Below are 24,716 nucleotides of genomic sequence, written 5' to 3'. Positions count from 1 at the left end.
AGACAGTATTTCCATTCCAAGTCCAAAATTACATTAACCATGTGTACAACCAGTAGGGGTGCACTTCAAAATGCCTTGGGATATACCAGCCTAGAGCGTTAGGGTTTTAAAAGTAACGCTGAGCAAGGACAGAGAAATATATCCTCAGTGAAAACAAATCACTCCATGAATTTATAGATCCTCAAATAGGTTTAACTTGCTCTCCTGAATTCAGTTTGCAGTAACTTCAGCACTGATACAAAGCTGGTGTTAATATAGAAAGATAGAATCACAGAACAGTTAGGGTTGGAAAGGACCTTAAGATCATCTAGTTCTGACCCCCCTGCCATGGGCAGAGACACCTCACACTAAACCCTATCACCCAAGGCTTCATCTATACTTCTGTGTATGTTTGAACCCATTACCCATTGTCCTATCACTATAGTCCTTAAAGAAGGACTGCCCGGCATCCTTATAGGCCCCCATCCAGATACTGGAAGGCTGCTATGAGGTCTCCACGCAGCCTTCTCTTCTCCAGGCTGAACAGCCCCAACTTTCTCAGCCTGTCTTCATACAGGAGGTGCTCCAGTCCCCTGATCACCCTCATGGCCTCCTCTGGACTTGTTCCAACAGTTCCATGTCCTTTTTATGTTGAGCATACCAGAACTGCACACAATGCTCCAAGTGAGGTCTCAGAAGAGCAGAGTAGAGGGGTAGGATCACCTCCTTCAACCTGCTGGTCACGCTCCTTTTGATGCAGCCCAGGATACGGTTGCTTTCTGGGCTGTGAGTGAACACTGAAGCTGGCTCATGTTCATTTTCTCATTGACCAGCACCCGCAAGTCCTTCTCTGCAGGACTGCTCTGAATCTCTTCTCTGCCCAACCTGTAGCTGTGCCTGGGATTGCTCCCACCCAGGTGTAGGACCTTGCACTTGTCATGGTTAAACTTCATGAGGTTGGCATCAGCCCACCTCACAGGTGTGTCAAGGTCCCTCTGGATGGCATTCCTTCCCTCCAGCGTATCAACTGAAGTACACAGCTTGGTGTCATTGGCAAACTTGCTGAGGGCGCACTCAACCCCACTGTCCATGTCACCAACAAAAATGTTGAACAAGACCAGTCCCAACACTGATCCCTGAGGGACACCACTCACTGCTGGTCTCCAACTGGACTTTGAGCCATTGACCACAACTCTGCATGCGGCTGTCCAGCCATCTCTTTATCCACCAAGTGGTCCATCTATCAAATTAATATGGCCAAAGCCGGTAAGAACAAACTGGAAAGCCAACACTTCCATTAAATCTGTTTTGCATACAAACAGTACTTTAAAATGAAATCAAGTATTCATTTGTCTACAGGCAATTTGGCAAGACTTGCAGACACCAGAAGTCTGATCTGTGATGCTGGTTCTTGTCAGTAGCTAATTTCAGTGCATGAACTCCACAGGTACCTTTGTACCATGATGATTTTTATCAACTGCTGAAATTACTTCACAGCATTAGGAGCTTTCTGTGTCAAAAATTGGCAAAGGGAAACATTCTCCCTATATGCAATTTTCAAGGCAATGTTTTATATATAAGAAGTTACAAATAGAAAACATCCTTCTCAATTTTTACATACATCAGATTTTTATACATAGCCTTAACAGAATGAATTGGTTGATGAGGTGTTGTAAAGTTTCAAGCACCAGAGTTTAAAGCAAAGGTTGCTGGACATGGCTTTGCTGCTTTCAAAGTAGCAGTAGCAGCAGCAAATTTTTGCTGGCTTCTAACAGACTAGATTTAACAAATAGGTAACACAGACCTCAAAATTAAAGCCTTTACAGAGGAAATGCTTCTTGTTTTCCCCTCAGTGATCTACTGCTATTGTTTTCTTTTTGTCTGTCAAAGCTAAATAAAAATAAATGACAGTGCACTTCTAGCATTTCCCTTAATGTTTTCAGATTACTAATAGCAGTGCTCTCTGCTACTTTAGGGGAATCAGCCATCCTTAGACAAGCTTCCTTTTCCTGTTGTGTCTCAGTCACTAGCCAGAAAAAGAACTGTGAAAGCTGAACTGCAGTACATGGGAAGCATGGCATTGTCTATGAACTGCTTCAGAAATTAAAAGCTGGAAGGTTATCTTGGCAATCAGTACAGATACTAAGATAATTACTGTTAATCAGCTTTGCCAGTGAAATGTTTGTTGATACATACGTAATATAAAAAAGGACATTGGAGAGAGATTTAAGTTTGGCTTCCTAAGAAAGCTATATACTTTGGAAATACAAGTATTAAATCCTTCAGGCAGACTACATATAGTAAAATACTATAAAAATATATATTTTTTTTAAATTTACACAGTGTTAGGCACTGTAAATAAACGTTCTCTCCCTGAAAAATTTGGGTGTCACTGGAAGAGTAAACAATGTTAGTTATATGGCCCACAGCAAACCCGACAGCTACTTCCAAGAACTTTTCAGTCACATAATCCTATCTTAAAGTTAAAAATACTATGTCAAAATCTCTTACAGAAGACTGGAACTCCTACTGAACTACAGATCCATCTATTGAAACCCCAAGAAGGGATGATGGGAAAGAGATAGTAGTTTGCTTCTCATAAAAATAAGGGGGAGGAAAACAAACCAAAACTTCAGCAGTAGTTCAGTTTGATGTAGAAAATTACTGTGAAGAAATCACTCTGGAACACTATTGTGACTAGCATTTGAACTGTGTATCACATTACAAGCAGAACTGACAATTCAATAGCTTTACAGAAGATTAAAAAAATATATAAAAAATCAACAACTCTAATCTTTTAGTAAATACGTATTTCCTCATGAAAAAACAGATTTCAGTAAGGATCAATGCTGAACTGAAATGTTTTCCATCAGTCCTGACATTAACAGTTAGGACTTCTGAAGATCAATATAGCAGTTGTAAGAAATAATGGAGGAAAGGGCAAAAACCCATGAACATGGGACTCATAGCATAGCATGGCTGCTACCTACTGAAGCAAGTTGCATTTTGAAATTTCTGCAGACAGAACTTTTAAATGATATTACCAATCAATAAAAAGCTAAGCATTTTTAAGGAGTTTTTTCTCTCTATAAATAAAGAATATTTTAATTGCTTTAGACAGAAAACAGCATCAAGGATTCACATTTCTTGCCTGAAATGGAGGTTTTTAACATCTAATGCTACAGATCGTAAGATTTTTCCCCTCTTGAAAAAGGGCTTGCATTTTCAAAACAGCATGGGTTACTCAAACTCTGACGCTGAGCACAAGTTCCTACTCCTGAGACATCTACGCAATTCCCAGTCAAACACAAACACCCTTACTTCTGTACAACTGAAAACCATTTAAAGAACTACACAATTTATGACTTCTTTTTCCAACTTCCAATACCATTACAATTATGGTTGCTGGGTGTCCTGCCAAAAAATGACTGCATGAGTCTACTGTAGACATTAAAATGATTTCAACATTCTGAAGAAATCAGTACGCTTTTCTAAAAGATTACATTTTGAGACTGATGACAGCTGGGAGAGAAAACAGAAGAGTCTTCACAGTAATCTTTCAAGGAAAGGGTTTACAGCAGTTTCATGACTCGTTGCTACAATCCTCAAAATCTGTTCCACCAATATCTTGAGAAATGCCATTTCTTCCTCAGAGATTGATGCTGGTGCACTGAGTCGTCTTGTTAGAGATAAGAGTAGACAGGTGTGTGTTCAGAGATCTTGTTTTTGTACCAGCTAACAAAAAAGCATGAGCTGGGCAAAATCCACATAAGGCTTTTAACAGGAGTATTTCTTTCTCCTTGGTGTCCAACCAATAACTATAAAATATACTTTTTTTGCTTTTATATTCAGAAGGCATTACCTGCCTTTACAGCTTCAATATCAGATATCAATGTCCTGGCTAGGAAAATCCCAAAAATCTAAAACACAAACAAAAAAACAACAAAAATACATTTGTGAGATGAAGCACTTGTAACATAGCAGCCTGCAAGATGTTTGTTTGCAGGTTCAGATTTCATTTCATAGCTAGGAACATCCATCAAAGCATGGCTATTACTAAAAAGTAATAAAGGCAGCAGAATCTTACAGGAAATAAAACTTACGAGAAAAAGATGCTTTCATGTAACACTGCAGAAGCATTCATAATGATAAGCTTCTTGACACCCTAGAGCTGGAGGATATCCACTTAGCCAAGTTTGAATCTTATAACACTCACACTTAGCTGTTGCTGAAGTTACAAATCAGGCATTTTCATTTGTTCTACAAATCTGAATAAACAAGTCAGTTTCTGAACAATTTTTTAAAATACATACAAACTGAACAATTATCTGTACTAAAATCAAATTCTTCTCTCAAAGAATAGTGAGAGATGTCCCAAATTATTCGGAGACATTGAAATTTGAAGTTTTAACATTCACTTAAGTTCTCAGGGAAATCTTCCTTTACAAATTTAAGATATATCCATAACTCAGCACATTTCCTGAAACAGCGTTAAAAACCTACAGACTGGAGTGAAGTTTTGGAAAAGCCAAAAGGATTTTTTTATAGAAGTAGGCATCTTAAATCTAACTCTCAGTCTCACAACGAAATAATTTAATGCACAAGAAAGACTCAATCTGAAAAGACAAGTGACTGTGAAAGTGGTCTCCCAGAGACTCAGGAATGAAAAAGGAATAACAAGAAATTATTGTTAGTCAACACATTGCCAAAAGATATGAATTTGTATCTTGAACATCTTCCTAACTAAAGGTGTTGTTCTCAGGACTGCATCTCTCAAAGCCATGGAAACATTATTAGATGATAATACTAAAAACTTAGCAACAGAGGGCAGTATTGCCATGGTCAAGAAAAGGTATTTTGCCAGCACTACATTGTTTTCAGTCAAATGGAAAAGACATTCTGTAGTAGGCCAACAACTTTGTTATTTCCCACCTTAGTGGTACCATATCAAAAAAATTTAGGTAAATGTACACAGCTGCCTTAATGAAAGCAGGATCCTCTTTGAAAGAGGTGATCCAATATGTTTTACTGGGAATTTTTGTTCCTTGATGTACCAAGCACCAACAAAAGTATTGGAAGAAGCCACAGCAGCTTCATCTGGTTCTGCTAATATCATATTTACATCCTGTTCATCAATTTCCCTGCTCTCATGGTCTCAAGGGTTTTTTGAGCCGTATGCTATATGTCACAGCCAGCTGAGTGGTAGTTTTAGCATGGGCAGAACTATATTTCAATCATTTCACATTTGTGATAGAAGGCTATAGGTCAGATCTACTGAAGCAGATGACCAGATCTCCCTGGCCTCAGGGAACATTGAAACATAGGAAATATTGTATCACATTACGTAATAATTATATATTAACAATATGTTAGCAATATAAAACCATCATAAACTTTATGGATTACAATAGCATTGTATTTCTACAGTGACCTTCATCGCGTTGAGGAATAGAATTTCAACAGAATTAGTTGATATCAGATATTTTCGCTCTAAGTCCCCATTCATAAATTTTTTTTTGCCATATTATTCTCATACCTACAAAAAAAACCCTGTGTCAAACTATTAACTCTATGTTTACCATTACTACTTATCCCTTCAGCAGGTCTGTATCTGCAAACTTGAAAATTTTCTCAAAGTAGTATAACAAAAGCAACTAACCTGGAGCAGTGAGATAGCTATGAAGACACCTGCAACAATGTAGATATTTCGGGGTAACCAAGCCTCAAGGGCAAGAATACATCCTTTGACAAAAATCTGATCATCCCATTGACTCTTGCTCTGAATGTAGAGAAGAAGAATATCACTCCCCTGCTCAAGTTTATTATTAGAACAATCACATGATATAGGTAGACAATTTGTCACTTATGCAGCAATGTTTTTAACCAGACTCTAGAAATACACGTATGCCCAGATTAAACCAGGGAATGTCAGACACTGATGTTATTGTCTTTCTGCAAATCCTGTTATTAGAATACTTTACAATTAGCAGATAATAGAATTCAGAGTTAGACTTATATAACTAATAACTGAAATGCACACTTGAAATGCAAGTCCTACCCCTTTTTCAGACACACCTTTCCCTTTACCCATTTCCATCACTTATTTTCTCCACCCTCTCACAGTAGAGGTTTACTTGCAGTATGAGGCACAGTCAATTAGTTCCCAGAATCTTAAGATGACATAACTATCAGCAATTTCACCATTTTTATAATTTTGCTATTGCAAGCACAGAATGACAGATAGCAAGACCCCAGTACCTTACCTTCTTCCTGATATCATAGCCACACTGTGTATTCACAACTTTTTGCTGCAAAGCAAGAGAGATTTAAAATAAATCAACTGAATTTTACTTATTTCTCTTTACAGAAAAAGTTTTTTTTAGATGTCACAGACAAACAAATCAGGACTGTCAGAGCCAAACATTTTAAGAAGTATTTTTACTTAAAATAAGCAAAGCACTAGCAGAATACAAGAAAAGTAATGACAAAGCAGAGGTGTATACTCGCAGGAAAACATCCTCCACCAGAAATCCTAGCTACTTCTATCACTTTCCTTTCAACTAGCAAGGACTTTTTAACATAAAGCATAGCAAATGTACTGCCAGCATACAAATAAGACATTTGCATTTCCAAGATCAGTTTCATTTAGGTATTACACATAACACCTAAACACTGAGGTAACAATAAACGTACCAGGCTGATTCATTTATACCTGCAGTGAAGACACACCTTACAATTCCATCATTTCAAGTGGTATACTTATTTTAACTGATTGAAATAGCAAGTTGTAACAGCTGCAAGCTACTTGAGCCCCCTCAGTTGATAGTTCAGTCTCACATATAACCCAGCTCCAAGATATACCTAGCCATGAAGACAAAATATTCCAGCTGCAGATCCCAAGTAGGAAGACCACAAACACCTTCCAAATCACAACCCCACACAACCCAATGACGATATTAATCTCCAAAGATGCAAAGACATTCAATTTAAGACTTACTGTTTTCTCTGCATGAGTCTTATGAAAACTTATGTACTACACAATTATAGCACAATTCAAACAATGCATAGTGAATTATATTGAAATATTAGGAGTAAATCTCAAGAAGATTTAACCACACTTATGTCTCCTTAAATACAGTAGTGGAATAGTACTGATCCAAATTAAAGTAGAAAATAATTACTGGGAAATCTGAACATGGAATATTTCCCTGACAAAGTCTTCCCTTGGCTGATTTCCAAGACAATCAAAAGCCTCAGTATAACCTACCAAGGGTTATCTATTCCACATAAGGACTTCTGGACCAACTTTGAGCTGTAACTATTCCTACTAATACTGTCAAGTCCTACCTCCACATTCTGGCTCCCACTGAAAAGGTTAGATTCCTGAAGTTTAGTAAACAGATCTCACTTAAATCTTGGCAACACCATAGAAATTTACTCAACATGCTTTAAACTGAGACTGGGCATAAGCAACTTATTAGTTGCTGATAAACAACCAGCAAATAGTTACTCCTATTTGTCTGGCAGAGGGGTGTTGTTATATTAACTAGGACAAGCACTGCTTAGAATGTGCTCTCAGGTCCTTAACAAGCTAGACAGAGGACAGAAACTCAAGGCAACAACACATTGGGGTAGGAGAATAAAAATCAGCCACTCAAGCCATGGAAAAACAGGTTGTCACATTTGGAGTCGATAAAGTCTAGAACAGAAACATGAGAAGAGTTTGTATGCACAAGAGTAATTTTTGATAATTCAGAAGACTTTTTAAAACCCTAGTCATCACACTTTATTCAGGAAGTGCTTCCTTTCATAACTCTCCAACAACACCAGAGCAATACAAAACCAGGAAACAACTTACTGCAGGATCAGGTATACAACAGGAAAAAGGAACACCGCACTTCTCTCGACTTTTGCTTTCACTGCTGCAGTTAAAATATATGTTAAAGTCCCAGTCATCTGGCCCTTGGGCACCACAGCAATGGTTCTGTAACAGATAAATAAACTTTTAGCATTTGGGGATATTTTACAGACAATTTATCCACTGAATGCATTCCCTCGAATGATACTTGCTTATCATCTTCACTTTATCTTAACGCTGTGCAGAATTAATGAAATCAAAGCAATACATTTGGCATACTGCTCCTGGAAATAGGTGTCAGCATGACAAGCAGAATCATAAAAATTATCACTTTAGAGGTAACTGCTAGATGCAATCAGTGAACATCCATAAATGGTGCAACAAAATAGTTTAACAAATGCTTTCTACCCCATTGTTTCCAAGTCAACCAAACCAGAAAAATTATTTAAAAAATTCTTTAAATTTGCATCTCCGTCTTTAAATTTTCATGTTTATTGTAAAAAGTGTATCCAAGCACTTAAGAACATACTTCCTTCCTTTTAAATGAGAAGGTTTACATATCCAAAAGAATTAACTGGAAAAGTTTCGCTAGCCTAAAGGTCAATCAACTCTAGGTAAAGAAACCTACGTGAAATACTTTTTAACAGTGTAATGCAGTTATCATAATTTGCAGTTTGGGGAAATCACAACATTACAAGGCATGTTCAATTTCTTGAACTAATGAAAGCCAGTTTCTTATTAGGTTAAGCCTTACAGCTTACTAGCCTGGATATTTGAGGACACAAATCTTTCTCTAGAACTTGAGTCTCGAAATGTTATACTATCACACAGATTTTCCTGGTACTTCATGAAGTTCCATCCTCTTGGGATATCTCTAGAATCTTTCCTCTGCCCAACACCCATCTTCACAAAACTTATACCAATCTAACTGTAAGACCACCAAAACTTGAAGTCAGTAAATGGATTCACAAGTTATCAAATTGTGACAGCAACAGACATGAATGGTTCTCCTCCCCCTCTACTCTGCCTTGGTGAGGCCGCATCTGGAATATTGCATCCAGTTCTGGGCCCCTCAGTTCAAGAAGGACAGGGAATTGCTTGAAAGAGTCCAGCACAGAGCCACAAAGATGATGAAGGGAGTGGAACACCTCCCTTATGAGGAGAGGCTGAGGGAGCTGGGTCTCTTTAGCTTGGAGAAGAGGAGACTGAGGGGTGACCTCATCAGTGTTTACAGATATGTACAGGGTGGGTGTCAGGATGATGGAGCTAGGCTTTTTTCAGTGATATCCAGGGGTAGGACAAGGGGCAATGGGTGTAAACTGGAGCATAGGAGGTTCCACGTTAACATCAGGAAGAACTTCTTTAGACAGAGCACTGGAACAGGTTGCCCAGGGGGGTTGTGGAGCCTCCTACGTTGGAGATATTCAAGGCCCGCCTGGACAAGTTCCTGTGTGATGTACTCTAGGTTACCCTGCTCTTGCAGGGGGTTGGACTAGATGATCTTTCGAGGTCCCTTCCAACCCTTGGGATTCTGTGATTCTGTGAACAAACAGATGTTTTTGTCAAGTTTTCACAGTGTATATATAACTAAGGAGAGCTGAACAGAATGGTCATTTACCATGAAGAAAGCAGAAGCAGTTTGTTTTTGTCTTTCTAGTCCCTCCTCCCTGACACATCTACACTGTTGTAAAGAAGACATACAACCATCAAAAGCATGTTAATCTAATTCTGTAAGGTACAGACTATGAGGTCACTTACAGGTCTGAAAACAAGTTAGCCAGAGCAGAAAGCTACCTACAAAAATCTCACAGCGTCCCAAGGCACACACTGAGAACAGAGCAAGTCAGCCTAAGAAGCACAGCTCCTTAGAAGATGGGCTTCACTGAGGCACTTGAACTCACTACTCCACCTTGCTGTTCAGCCCCTGCAGAACTACACTTGCTAATCCATACTGCATCCTTCCTTCTGCAGTACTTTCAGGTATGAATCAATGACAAGTCAATGGAGAGATTTCTCTGATCCTTCTTTTTTCAGGCTTATTAGTATGCTAATCTAGCTACTGAACACTTCTTAGTATGCTCAGCCTTTTGTTTTCATTGAAAAGTATTTAACTGGAGTTCAACTGTAAATCAGCTTAGGGTATTAGCCTGGATGACTATACTGAAACTAGGTAAACAAAGAACAATAGAGTGGGCAATACTGAGAAAATTATTGTTGGTGGTCGTGGCCAGGAGGAGCCCTACCTTACAAAAAGGTGCCCTTAGCACCAAAAGCTAAAGCAAAACAGCACTGAAATCCAACCACACAGATTAGTCAGAGGATGCTTCCATAACAATGCACACAAGACTGAATGAACAGGACAGGTAACCTGCTGGCAATATACAGCTAACTGTTGTGATTTAACCCCAGCAGGCGACCAAGTGCTACACAACCGCTGGGCACAATTTTCTCAGGATAGCCTTTTGCTTCTCACCTCTTAAAGTGGTGCAACACTGATAAGAACAGAGGAGCAAGTGAAGAAGGTCAAAGACGGATGCTTGGTAGAGCTTCCACACTGACAGAACAGCATTGTCTCTCAGAATATCTTCCTTCCCTGACACTTTCAGTGCAAAAAGAGCAAACCAGCACATCTGTAACATGGCACTATTAACTACAGAATATGATAAAACCGTGACAAAAAGGAAAACTTCTAAATCTACATACTCTCCTAGAATGCATAAGACTAGTGATAGGATATGAACTTACAATTTTCTGCAGGGAATCAATCAGATTCTGGAGGTCAATGTCATCTCGGTAGGATTTAATATTATTCTCAAAGAACTCTTTGACCCTGTCCCTCACCCAGTCCTGGAACAGGAAAGCCAGAACTGCCACTGCCACCTCCAGCAGGAATATAAACACAATTGCACCACAGAACTGTAAAAATAAAAGGCACAAATTAGAGAATATCCATGCATTTTGAAAGCATGCCTACTCCAACTCCACCAGAAACAGACACAGAGAATTAGGTTAAAATTCTTACTCACTACAAGTAGTATGAGAACACAGCTTGCTAAAATGAGAATGCAATGTAAAGAAACACCCAAGGGGAAGTATTATCTTTATTTTGGTCACCTAAACTTGAGAGTAAAATAAGCACCACACCACAGTCATTATGCACAGCAGTGATAATATTAATAGATAATGTGCAAAATACAGGGCTGAAGTAGTCTTGATGTTACTTCTTTAATTGTTTTCAGTTTTATTTTTTTTTTGTTCAGCTTATTTAAAGATCTAAAGCAAAGAATCAGCCTCAGTATAAAAAAAAGTAATTTATGAGATCCGACACTTGTCAAAGTCCCCAAGTTTTGCACATTTAAAAGAAATTTTTAAGGGACTTGTTTCTCCCTAAGCCACTACACCATCTCTTCTCAGCAATTCCTAATTCCTGTTCAGTTTGGAACACTGAATATGTTCTAAACATCATATTCTGTGATATTACATACACAATGTTAGATTCTGGTATATACTACTTTAACATCACCACTGTATAGCAGAATAAATAAAAAAGGGAAGAAACACTTCCCAGGAAGAGGAAAATACATATATAGGTTTGAACCTACACTGCTTTCATACCATTACTCAGAAGCTTCTTAGGGGAGTAAGTTGTAACAAACATTGTGATACATTATAACAAAGTTCTAAAAATTAATTATTTGAGTTTGCTACAAGTTCTTCACCCATCATTCCCAACTTTCTCATACATAATTCATTCATATAAAGGTGTTACTTACAAATTTCAGAAGGCAGATATTTTCTCTCAGTGCTCCCACACAACCAGCAAATCCCAAAGTAAACATCACGATTCCAACCACTAACACAAGCAACACTGGGTCCAGACCATGAAGACCAGTTACCTTTGTTAGATCAGACAATACACCCTGAAAGAGAAAAATAGGGTAGCAGAAAAATGTGACCACTTTAAGTATGTATTTCATTAAGCATTTCTTCTGGATGTCCACAGTTTCCAGATGACTCCAAATGAACTAGTTGCTAACCCCTGAGCCTGCCAACAACCGATCCCCATGGAAAATTCTTACTGTAACATGGCTATCGACAATGCCAATTTTCTTCACCATAGTAGAGAAAATGTTAATGCAAAGTATAGCTAATAATACTTTGAATAAGTAAAATAAGTGCAGTCTCAAGATTACATTCTTCTAGGTCTATTGGCCAAAAAAGCTTCCACAAGATGGGGCCAAAAGCTTGATATTATCACTGAATATTCATTCAGTTTCAAGGCAAAAGAGTTAATGCTTTATATTAACCTGAAATAGGTAAATCAGAAAGGCATTATGAAGTCTAAGAAAAATTAATTATTTTTTCCAGTCCTTAAGTGTTGGTGGCAGAAAGTGAGAGACAAACTACAAAGCAGGTTATGGCTGACATTTTCAGGGACGGGAACAAAATCTTGGTTTAGTTTTCAAGGGAGGTTTGAAGGGTTTTTTTTGTCTCAACATTTTAATTACACCCCTTCTAGTGCTGAATAGTCTTAGGAATGCTCCTCCAAAATCTGGCAAAATACAGAGTAAAGCCCAAATATTCCCATTTCATCCCAGATAAAATTCTTACACCAAAACCAATTATCAATTCCCTATAAGATACTTCAAATTTTCCTAATTCAGCAACAATATTTTCTTCTTCACTATCCAGACACACCACTTATCTTGACAAAATTCTCACCTACTAAGCCTGTCTGTCAAGATCTTAAGACAGAATTTCCAAATCTATGTAAACATAATGCTAACACAGTGAAGCCCTTATTTCTAAATTAGGTTTTAAAGAAATTAAGTTTATACACCAGCTACCATTAAAATTCCATCAAATACACATAACAAGCTTCTCAAGAAAAAAATCTGTAAGCACATCCAGGCAGCCTTGCAGTAGCATTAAGTTTTTGTCATACACTCATCAGCAATACATAGAACATTTAATAAGGAAATACTTTCCTTTTCAAATGGAGAAATAACAAAACACACAGTACAATATCCCATCATTACATGTCTCCTATCTTTTTTTTTAATAAAGTATATGCCAAAGCTGATTTTGTTCAGTGTAAGAGAAAGATATCAGCGAGACTCAAAGTAATTAATGTAAGCGGGTTAATTCCATCAAGAGAATGCAAATTCTTACCTAGCAAATACCTGAGTAGCATGAGTTAAGTTCAAAGAATATACACTCTAAGAGAATACACTGGAAAAACCTGTGCCACTTTCTATTATTGTCTTCAAAATACAGCACTAGAATAAAATGTGCGTATGGAGAGACTTCAGCTGATGAAAACACACTGATTTATAGTACTGCAGTGATATATAGGAATTCATCTTCTTTCAGAATTTGTTGTATAACAGATCTCGTTAGAGCTGTTGATTTGGCAACAGCAAGACAATAAGGTTATTTTTATCAAAACTGGTTGAAAGGATGAAAATAAGTAAATAAAAAAATTGAACTGTAGGATTTAGAATTGCCTTGCAATAGCTGCTGACTAACAGTTGAAATGGCCTATTAAAAACTGGTCACAGTTTATAGGTATCACAGCATTCAAAGTCTTGGGAAGCAAAGACTTTTCTGGTTAGTGTCACCAATAACACATTTCCATTCTTACAAACTGTAACACAACTATTAAAAAATAACTATCAAACTTGGTCTTCCGGGTTAATTGTGAGAGTCCTACCTAATCAAACCTTGTCTCAGAACCCAAAAGTCAAGGAAGACATGCCAAAATTAGCTAATGTCTTTGTAGAACCCATACAATATGAAACCAAACACTGCGACCAGGATATTGAAACTTTCACAACTATTTCCAGCCATCTCCTTTCCAACACAAACAGAAGCTTTTTTTCAGACAATCTCATTTGCTCAAGCAACATTTTTTGGAAGAAAACTTCCTCTGATCAGAACATTTTATGAAGAACAGTTGGCAGGAACTGGGCTCTGTTATTCACCCTCAGATGTTGCTGAGTTCATAACAGTTTCCTCATGTTCATGTTTGATGTTTACAACATTCTCTTTTGCAAAGAAGGTCATAGGGTGCTTTTTGCCCAACAGATGATGCTAAGTGAAAAATCCTGAAGGAAGGAAGTAAACAAGAGAATTAATTCAGGGTACTATCTCATTCCACCGCACTCATCTTTCTAAGGATGCTTTTGCCTGTGCCATCTGTAGGATGGTAAGAGCTCTTTGAGGCCCAGACTGCCCTTTAAAACAGCACTGCCATTTCCTACAGGTATATAGGAATGAAGTTTGATACCTCAAGTCACTGTCAAAAAAATCCAAGAATAAAACTCAGCCTTTAAGTCTTCCTTTCAGTCACCTAGAACAGTGAATTAAAAGTTCAGCTGCACATGCTTAATTTGTTTTCCTCTTTTTTAATATTTGTTAACATTATGACACCATCTCAACTGTGCTGCCAACAGAGGGCAAACATGGGTTGTCTTCAAATAAAACATCTCTAATACATCCCATTAACAGATGCCAAACCAGTTACTGTTTGAGATACATTTGTATGGAAACCATAAAATACATCGGACAAGGACAGAGTTGATTTCTTATAATGAAGTTCTGCAAATTGGATGTTGATTGTCACAACATTATAATAACTCATTATAACACAGTCTTCATGGAAAAAGAAAAACCAGAGAAGTTAAAGGGACCCAGTGGACTTCATGTTGCATTCAAGGGACAGGATGTTCAGAACTTTTCTACCACCTGTAATTTATCTTTCAGTTTACTGCTGCAGCACAGCTTATGGAATGGTTTTTCTCTTACTTCCTATCTGTTGCTCACCAAGATATTTATCTGTAAAGAAACACATCCATACAGACACTATGACTGAAGAACAGTAACTAGTATGAAAGACTGCCCACCTCACAAAGAACAGACATGTACAGATTTTACAAGCCATTCAGAAGTTCAAAACCACAGGAAAAGGTTTGAAGCACTTATTTGCAAGTTAGAACAGAGAATAGAAATAGTTCAGGCAAAATTTAAGCAATAAAGACAGAAAGAATCTGTCCTTGCCTTTTAGTAACTTCAGTGTACCATAAAGTCCCTTTGGCACATAGAAGTAGCTGTGAGGTAGTAATTTCAACCACATATACCCTATGTACTTCTTCACAGAACAGAAAATGATGTCTGAACTTGAGAGAATACAAATTCAAGACAAGATTAACACTCCAAAAGACTGGAAATAAAATCCTTTTATAACAGCAGGCTAAAAGGTAAATGCATTTGAGTGAAGATAGGCTGCTTACTATGTATCAGTCACGTCACTTATTTAGTTGTAAGAATGCCTGCACATACGTAGGGAGTGGGGAGAGGGAGAATACATACCTCAGCATTAAGATCATAATAAAACTCTTTCACTTCCAAAAAGCAGGAGAATCCTAGAACCTTTCTCTATGTGGAATCCCAGAACCTCCCTGTTGTGTAAGCGTAGCTGCTGCGTATAAGCACTCTGATTAAGGAAATGTTACACCACAATGGTAATTAAACTCTTCCTACCCAGCAGTACAAGTGAGGGCACCTGATTTCCACTGCTAATTAAGACTCAAGACCAGTAAATCTGCTAGTAACTGTCACTTTTTCCTTCTGCTTGCAGTCATATTAAAACCATGCTTCTATATTCATAACAAGGGAGTGAACCATTCATTTCCATACCTATACCATCTCTTTGTAACAGGAGATCTCTGTAAGTACATGCTCACAACAGACTTCCTCTGAGGAAGTCATCCCTAGAAGAAACCTTTGACAAATATAAAAGCCTTATTTAGTTATATCATGTTCCCCAGGTTTGATCCTCTACATACAGACACAGCAACTCAAGCAACTCCATACGAAGTTGGAGTAGACGGCCCAAAGACTGGAATACTTCAGAATGATAGTCCCAAAGATATGTGTTTATGTTTGGTGCTTTTTTGTTTGTTTGCTTTTTGTTTAGCTTTTCGTTTTTTTTTTAATCAAAATCAGATATCTTTTACATTTCTCCCAAATGCTTCTTGTTTGTAGCAAAAAGAGGTGGGTAGAGATCTGTATTTTAGAAAGCACGCTTTCAAAAGAGAACCAGTTTGTAAGGACTAATCATAAAAATTAAGTTCTCCCAAGCATCCTGCTCTTAAAAGTTTACAAAAAAGGTCTGAACATCAAGGGCCACGGCTTAACACCTGATCAAGAATAAAACTCCAACTAAGCTCAATTTAGAGCATTCAAACATGGTCCTGAACTCAGATGCTACATTCAATTTTTGCTGCTTCCTGCGGAAGTAGTTTTACGGGGGCAGAGATAGGAGAGGGCAGCCACCAAAGTAAGACCAGTCATTTCTACTCTTACCTTTTCACTCCATGCCCACAGACCAGCTGCAAGGAAGGCCACCCCAGCTAGCTAAAGCAAAGAGAAAAAAATAATTAGATACAATATTCAACACCTTCTCAGCATACTTAGGCACTCGCACTATTGCTAAACAAGTATTGCCTATAATCTCAGACAACATTAATTTATTCTATAGCATTCTTGCATTACATAAATCTATCTTTTTAAAGTATTTCAATTTGATTATTCATGATTACTCAAGAAGCACACAGGACTAAGTTAACAGTTTCACACAGTAGCATACAAAGAGGAATCACCCTCGTTCCAGTGACCTGCTCTAAACCTTTTGCCTGCACAGAAGATTTCAGAATATTTAATGCATTTTGAGGCTATTCCCTAGTCATTTTACAGTGCTACCCCCGCAGAGTAGACATGCTTGGCTCCTCAAAACTTATCATGGCTCACTATATTAGCCTCTTCTCTAACTAGATTATGGTTTGTTTAAAGCCCTTTTGAATTAGGCTGAAAGAATGGTCCATCCACTTACTTTTAATAAGCAACAGATCTATTGACAATGTACATACCCTACACCAAATGTTTGTATAATATTTATGAATTATATTAATCCAAATGAAGCATGAGATCCTTGTTCTAGTCTTTTATTTCTTTTCTCCACTGTCAGGCACTTCAACAATCAATGCCATTTCAATACTCAAACTACAATGACCTCTCTGCAAACTGAGGGCAGCTCCCCTTCACTATTTAAAATGGTGTTCTACTCTGCTATTGTTGTCTGAAAAGCGGATTTGTGCTCAGCTTGCAGTAAACCAGTTCCATGTGCTCAGGAGAGATACTGTTTATTCAGGCCTGAGTGCTCAGTGGACTGTTCCGCAAATCAAGCACTCCAATGCCAGCTTTCTTCATTATATTTATACGTTATAAGACAGTAAGCTCTCAGTTACAATGGCAGGTTGTAATTTACATATAATTAATATTTGCTGTGTTGTCAACTCTAGCTACTTGGGAATACTCAGGACAAGGGTTGTCACCTGGGCCAGGGTATTTTTGACCTGTGGTTGTGATTTTTAATGTTATAATTAAGACAATTCACTTTAGGCCACCTTAAAAGTTAGTTCTTTTGTCAAGTTAGGTAATTGAATGGTCGCTTCACCAAGCTGTCAAATAATTCATCCTTTTGGTGCCACCAATCCTGGATATTCTCCTTTGATCCTTCAAACACAACCAAGAGGCGGTTGTGCCCATGAATGAGTTCCTTATTGTTTTAAGAGGGCCCCTTTGTCCCAGCCCAACATGCAGTAACTGCAGCTACTAATTGCAGGCACACAATATAGCAAGCAACATATCATTATCACTATGTCTATGTAACCTTAGAAGACACTGAGGTGCTGAAATGTGTCCAAAGAACAACCAAGCTGGTGAAGAGCCTAGAGAACAAGTTCTGTGAGGAACAGTTGAAGGAACTACACTTTGTTTAGTCTGGAAAAAGAGGCTGAGGGGAGACATTACCATTCTCTACAGCCACCTGAAAGGAGGATGGATGAGGAGGTGGCTGGTGTCTTCTCCCAAGTAACAAACTATAGGATGAGAACAAACAGACTCAAGTTGCTCCAGGGGAGGTTTAGATTGAGTATTAGGAAAAATTTCTTCACCAAAAGTGTTGCCAAGTATTGGAATCAGCTGCCCAGGGAAGTGGTTGAGTCACCATCCCTAGAGGTATTTAAAAGACAGGCGTGCAGATGTAGCACTTAGGGATATGGCTTGGTGGTGAAATTGGCAGTATTAGGTTAACACCTTTGCCAGCCTAAATGATGCTATATAAAGGACTGAGGTTGAAAAAAATAAGACTGTCTCATAGTCACACAAGAAAGTATGTGTAGACTTTAAGTACTACCGAGTTCTTACTGACACTAAACTGCAGCCAGGGCAAATTAAGCTGTTCTGGGTTTACTCTGCTGGGGGAAGTAGGGGGGGAAAAAAAGCCTAAAAGGTCTGTGTCATTCATGTCATTCAGTAAAAATTACTCAAATGATCTGACTCTTCTATCTAGGCATGAAGTACTATATGCCATATTTTAGGGCTTAATCACATAGATTAACCAATCAAATCAACTACTAATAGATGTAAAGAGTTACAATGAGGCAAAGAAGTGCTAAATAAGTTAAATTTCCAGATGCTGCTTAATAAGCAACAGCATAATAACTACTCATCTCAGACTCTAAATAGCTAAGAATATTTAAAGTGATGATTTGGATCAAAGCACAGCTTTAAAAATACTATTAAACTCCCCCCCACACACACGTATATGAACAGAATATTGATCCAGATTACCCCTAAATCTTAACCCAGTGGTTTTCAGATTAAGAAGCAATAATAGAAAAATCTATACTCACAACTTGTATGTCACTAAGTTTTACAGAGAATGCAATCAATACATCTTTCACCTTTTCTCATTCCCAATGCTCCAGAAATGCTGAGACACAGGTGAAGACAGCTGGCATGATTTGCAGTAATCAAGGTAAATTACACAGTAGACACAGCTGGCTATTTGGGAACTTTTTCTTAAAAAACGAGGGGGAAAATTGGGAAGACTTCCACATTCAGTGTACAAACTAATGTTACCGTAACACTAATAATGTGCTATTGAATATACAAATAAGGTGTCCTCTTCAGACTGGTTGCCTTGCATTATATTTATTGTCTTAAATTGTAATAGATAAAGTAGATTTTTCACTAGCATCCTTCATTCTCACCTCTGAATATAAGCTCATGTTTTATTAAATGTTAAGTTTCACAAAGCTGCATTATTTTTTTTTTGCAAAGTTATTTCCATAGGCACATATACATACTACCTATAAGTAAAACAGTTATTAGCAGAAAAATCAACTTATAGAATCAACATGGAAAAATCTGTAACTTAATTCACCTAAGCAATTCATAATTCTCACTAGAAACACAACTAGAAGCAAATCACATACATTAGGTTTCTTTAGAAGAAAACATGTACTTGCAGAAGAAACAAAGCCGTCAGCTTTACAGGCGCATTTACCAAGACAACCAATTTTCAAGGAAGTAAGATGGTAGCTATTTAACTGGGACTGCTTGAAATGCCAATTACAAGATACGGTAAAATATCTCACTGGAAACTACTGTAAAACACACAATGGTGATAAAACTACCTCAGAAGTTAGTGTGATTGAGCATGCCCAATACAGAGATCTACAGAGAACTAGTACTAGGAAAATACTCTCTTTTTACCACTCTTGCAGAAAGGCATTCCAGTAACTGCCATGATGCAGACAAGGGAACTGATCCGGCCTGAACTGAAAGAAAAGTTTTAACCTTCATCAATCAGCTCACTGAACTAACTGGCCACACGAATGGGAGAACAGGCAGCTGAGAAGTAGCAATGCTAACCGTGTGTTCCCAGGCTGAAAGTGAGCAAGTCAGCTTTATTTCAAGAGAAGCACTTCGGAATTAGCCTTTCACTAGAATCTGGATATGTGAGCAAGAACAAACTGGACTACCTAGTTCAATTTTGTGCTATGGAGTCATTTAAACCACATACTGCATCAAAGATTAGATGGAAGCATATACAAAGCAGCTTAGCTTTGAACAGGAAACTAAGCAGCATTTGGTCATTTACTGCTTTAGAACTGCAAAATCCACATTATTAACATATCACATCGAGCTGTAGCCTCACCAACTCACAGACACCATGCACAAGGACCATTTAAGTATTATCCATTCCCAACCACACTTTGAATTCTTTTGTTTATGCTATTAAGAATCACCCTACTGAGAAAACGGATCTAATTTGTTTCTCAAATCTAGATTGCAGCAAACATAATTCCTGCAAGACAACCCTTGGACACAAATCGATTTTGGAACAGCCTGCATCATGGTCCTATTAGAAACAATGGGAATGCATTCTTATTGCACTCAATTTTTGTAAGCACAAAATGTTACTCTCATAGAGAACATTTTTTCCACCCCCTAGACAATCCTGGTTTATTCTGTAGCTCCACCTATGCTGGAGCAAACAGCAGCCTACAGCCTTCCTTCCTTCCTACCCTTGCCTCCTCCAAGATTTTTCCTCTCAGGGTCAGGAAACCACCTGGTGGTGGATTATTTCCTCTTCCTTGCTCTTCTAGATGTTCCTGAGAAACAACATAAACTGCAAAAGCCAAGAAAATCTGAAGCTACCCTCAGTCTTCTCCTACTTTGCCAAAAACAAACTCTGTATTCTTTTCCTAACTTAAGAGAATTTTTGCCCTTCATGTTCAGAGCAAAAATGCCACAGCTTCTATTTGATGAGGGGAAAAAAATACTTTTTTTCCTCCAAACCCCCTTAAGAGCTACAGACAAAGTTACAAAGCATCAGAAGATAAATCAAGATGACAGCAACTAAAAGCTATTTTATGCTTTCCTTTTAATTTATCTGAGAGACAGTGAGCTCATATGCAACCTAAAAGGCTTTGGCAGAGCATATATGCAATGCTTCACTGAAACAGCCACATCCTGGCCAAGGTGCCATTCTTGGACTACCCAAAAAAAATCCTTCAACTGGAGACAAAGCAGCAAGCATGAGAGGCAGATAACTGAGGCAGTGCCTTTCATTCTCTAGGCCTTCCTAATAAATCCCAGGCTGGAAAGCGTAAGAGCAGTGATGCACCCCAAGACAGGGCATCCTTGCACTCCCCCTGGGGTCAGTTATCCACCCCTGCCTCCTCCCTCCACTGGGGCTTTCACAGAACTCACTCAATTGCAAAATGTCTTGGAACAGAAAAGTGTTAGGACCAAGCTCTTCACCTTTTATTACTGCAGCCTTTTAATTTCATAATGGCAAATGAAGCTATCTGGGGAGGGGGAAAGCTTTAAAAACTCAGAAGGAAGTCCAGTCTTGCTATAACAAGGCAATTTCACTTAAACTTCTGAGCACTCCCTGCAGGGCTGTCTTAATGGTTGTAATACTGCCTCATCACTACTCATTAAAACAAGTGTACTTGGAGAATTAAATCTTATTAGCATGCTTAAAAGGCAAGAAGAGAATAAAGCAGTTCCACATTAAAATCATGCCTAGGAAGACAAGAGCCTTCCTATGACCTCCATTCCCTTTCTCACAAGGGAAAGCCAAGCACAAAGAAGAGAAAAGTGATTTTTGCAAGCCACATGTATACAACTAACTCAAAGCCATCAGAACTGAACCTTCTATTGAGAAGTTGCTTCTGTGAAAAAAAACAGAAAACTAACAAGCCTTATAAAAAAATGTACAGATTGCTAAAGGCTCATTAAACTGTGAGCTTGCCATTATTAAGTCATATTTGTCCTTGTAGTTCAATATTTTGTGCAACCCCAGTCCATGTGAACTGTGTTTGATAAATGATACAAACTGAAGTAACCAACCACCCACTAAAATATACTGTAAACTATTCACTTTAAAATTTATAGTCACTGATAGTATCTTTAGAACTACAATGAGAAAGTCAACATACATCTTTAGCAAGCATGAGGGACAAACAACTGCAGCTTTATTTACATGCAAATTACCTAGTTCTGACTAAACTGTGTCATGAGTTGAGAAAAAGGTGAGCTGTCATCGTATCTCCAATAATAGCTTAAATAGGCAAGAAGCTGTCTGCTCACCTATCTAAACACTACCCCTCATGCACATTATACAGCAGGCACACCCACTAACACTCAAAAGTTCCCAAAGGTACCTGTCTTGCAAGCCAAGAAAAGTGACTCAAGACCAATATTCCCTCCCTTATTTCTGCTTTTTTCCAGCCATGTTTACATTTCCCTTCTGATTTTCTAGTCCTTCCTTCTTAAGGCACACAGAAAATTTACTTTGTTCTACACAGGATGGTTTTGTCCAATTAAAGAGATCATCAGACTAGTCATCCCAGCCAGCAGGATGTCATAGGCTCCTGAATCACCCATTCAGCTCAATGATTCATGCATTGCTTGTAGGAGTGTCTATCCTCCCACTTAACATTTACATAGCTTGTTCTACAACTGAAGGTACCGAATTCTTACCACAAGAGCTGCAACTGCACATAGTTTACTAGGTTAGGTTGAAAACTTGTCAGAAGCCTGTCCTGGCTTTGGCTGGGATAGAGTTAATTTTCTTCCTAGTAGCTGGTATAGTGCTGTGCTTCTGCTTTAGTCTAAATGCCGATAACACACTGATATTTTAGTGGGGCAATGAGAGGAGGGGGTGAGCCAATAGCTGCATGGTACTTAGTTGCTGGCTGGGTTTAAATGACAACAAAGCCTCAGACCATTTGTTGAGTAAGGTACCCAGAAGTAGTACCTGTTCACAAAACCAGTTCCTAAAGCCAACAGGTCAGCTGAAATGCACAAACTGTATTCCAAATTCTCCTCAATTTTTCTGCATCTTTTAAAAAAACATTATTTGAGGAACAGAAAAAAGATCTGTGGATTGTCATCACTAATTTCAAGAGAATACAGTAAAAAATAAGTTTGAAAGAAGTGAAATATGACTCTGCAGGGAATACAAATAAAATGGAAAGAGACAAAGTTAATTCCTATGAAAAAGCAGAGGCAAATGCCTTTCAGGAAAAAAAAGTATCAGGCTTTCAAAGGTTGTTTACCCATCAAAAATAGTAGTAGACCCCACTTCACATGACACTCACTAGAAAGTAAGCAGAGGTCTAGAACAATTCTAATACATTCATGAATAGAAGAGCCAATCAATTTCTCACATACCCCATGCTACCTGCTGAAGAGCAGGTATCTACAAAGCGATTTCTCTGAAAACCAGAGCAAGCTTGATGAATATTACTCCTCATTGCGCCACACTTCAGTTACATAGGAATTGTATTATATACAGAAGAAAAGTAACTACAGAGCTGGTAGCCTTTGAGCACACACTTTTTGAAACAAGCCCATGATGGGAATCCTCAATTGCTAGTGGGAAAAAGTCATCACTAACAAACATTTGCACTTGGGCAACATTGTGGCAAATTAACCCTTCCAGGAAAAAAGGTTTCTACTCAAACCACACACACCTTTCCTGCCCTGTTACTTACACAAGTAAACACCCCTGTGGCTTACTGATGCAATACCGTATCAAGACACTACACTAGTAAACAAGAGGCAGTGCACTAACTTCCATTGTTTTCAACCACCATACCAAACAATGCTGTCCCAGCACTACCTGGCCTTCCAGCATTTTTATTAGGCTGAGGGCTGCAAAAACTTAATGAGTAAGCAGCTCATAAAACTCCGAGCTCTTCTCTTTGAGCAGCTATTTCTTACCTTATAGGTCCTGCTTTCAACAGAAAATTGGGCAAGATGACCTCCAGAAGTTCACAGAATCACAAAATGGTTTGAGTTGAAAGGAACCTTAAAGACCATCTAGTCCCAAAGACCATCTAGTCCCAACTCCCCAACTGCTCAAAGCCTCATCCAACCTGGCCTTCCATTTGGAACTAACCTAGTCTTTTCTGTGATTCTAAATTAATTCAGATTTTTGTCCATAATACATGCAGCTTTCAAAAAAACCCTTATTTTCTTCCTTAAAAACTGCCAAAGCAAACAAAATATGCAGAATCATCAATACAGTTTACCAGAAATTTATGTGGGTAAATCAAGCAAATACAAAATCACTGCTGACAAAAACAAACAAGAATCTGCAATTTATGTTCAGATACTAAATCCCATTTTTTACACAACTTAAACACCGACTTGGGTAGTAATTCTGTATATCTTAAATTTCAGGCAGTAAAAGGTTGACATGGTTTAAAGAATCACAATAAACAAATAAAATAAATACAGTGCTCTCCAGCATGTCTACTTATCTCAGACAAGTCAGAACCAGGATTAATTTTTACTCTTAACTTTAAGAAGTTGCTTCAACCACATATCATACTTTCATTCTTACTGTAAATCTGATCCTTTCAGCTTTGAAAAAAAAATCTAAACATTTTTAGAAAAGCTATACATACTAAGAAATATTTAAACTCTGAGTCAGAACATTAATCTAAGATGCTAGCACTAGGCAAATCATCAGATACGCATTTCTTCATGACTACCCATGCCCTTCCATGCCTGCAGTTTCCATGACTTCAGGTGCAAACTCTTAACATTTGACCTAGCTCTGAAAAGAATTATCAAGTTTATTTGAACCACATCCTTACCTTTCCTTCACAGACATGTTAACTATTTTTAATGCAACACTATGCACTAACCTTTGAATAATATCCTTCTTTTCCAAGGTAGTTAGGTACTTCAGTGATTTTGACCATCATAAACATCTAAAACCACACACCTGTTTTTTCACCCTTTTCACATTCATAATTCTAAACAAGCATTATAGGCAGGCTAGTCCCTAGCTAAGTATTTCAAGAGTGTATCAGACAGTTTTGCTGCCCACAGAGCATGACATTTAAAATCTTGACTATGTTGCAATGCCAGCAAGTTGACACATCTCTGGGCAGTTCCCTTCTTCTCTTCTGCATAGTGTATTTAAGCTACACCACTCAAACAC

General features: G+C 38.0%; 1 protein-coding gene across 2 annotated transcripts in view; it reads right to left on the bottom strand.

The window, feature by feature from the left end:
- TSPAN14 (tetraspanin 14) overlaps positions 1-24,716 on the bottom strand; it is a 62,758-nt gene that overhangs the window by 20,950 nt on the left and 17,092 nt on the right. The window contains exons 3-9 of one of the 2 annotated variants that reach the window (XM_005153626.2): positions 16,205-16,255; positions 11,611-11,757; positions 10,583-10,753; positions 7,838-7,963; positions 6,243-6,287; positions 5,639-5,758; positions 3,842-3,899 (exon numbers count right to left, since the gene is read on the bottom strand). In XM_005153626.2, the coding sequence (XP_005153683.2) occupies positions 3,842-3,899; positions 5,639-5,758; positions 6,243-6,287; positions 7,838-7,963; positions 10,583-10,753; positions 11,611-11,757; positions 16,205-16,255 (718 nt within the window). Of the gene's footprint in view, positions 1-1,522; positions 3,900-5,638; positions 5,759-6,242; positions 6,288-7,837; positions 7,964-10,582; positions 10,754-11,610; positions 11,758-16,204; positions 16,256-24,716 lie in introns of those variants that run through there. The other variant, XM_031053029.2, reaches the window with a different exon arrangement.

Source organism: Melopsittacus undulatus, chromosome 4 (assembly GCF_012275295.1).
Source record: "Melopsittacus undulatus isolate bMelUnd1 chromosome 4, bMelUnd1.mat.Z, whole genome shotgun sequence".
Taxonomy (NCBI): domain Eukaryota; kingdom Metazoa; phylum Chordata; class Aves; order Psittaciformes; family Psittaculidae; genus Melopsittacus; species Melopsittacus undulatus.
The sequence above is the reverse complement of the archived record's forward strand: the minus strand, read 5'-3'. Positions and strand labels throughout refer to the sequence as shown.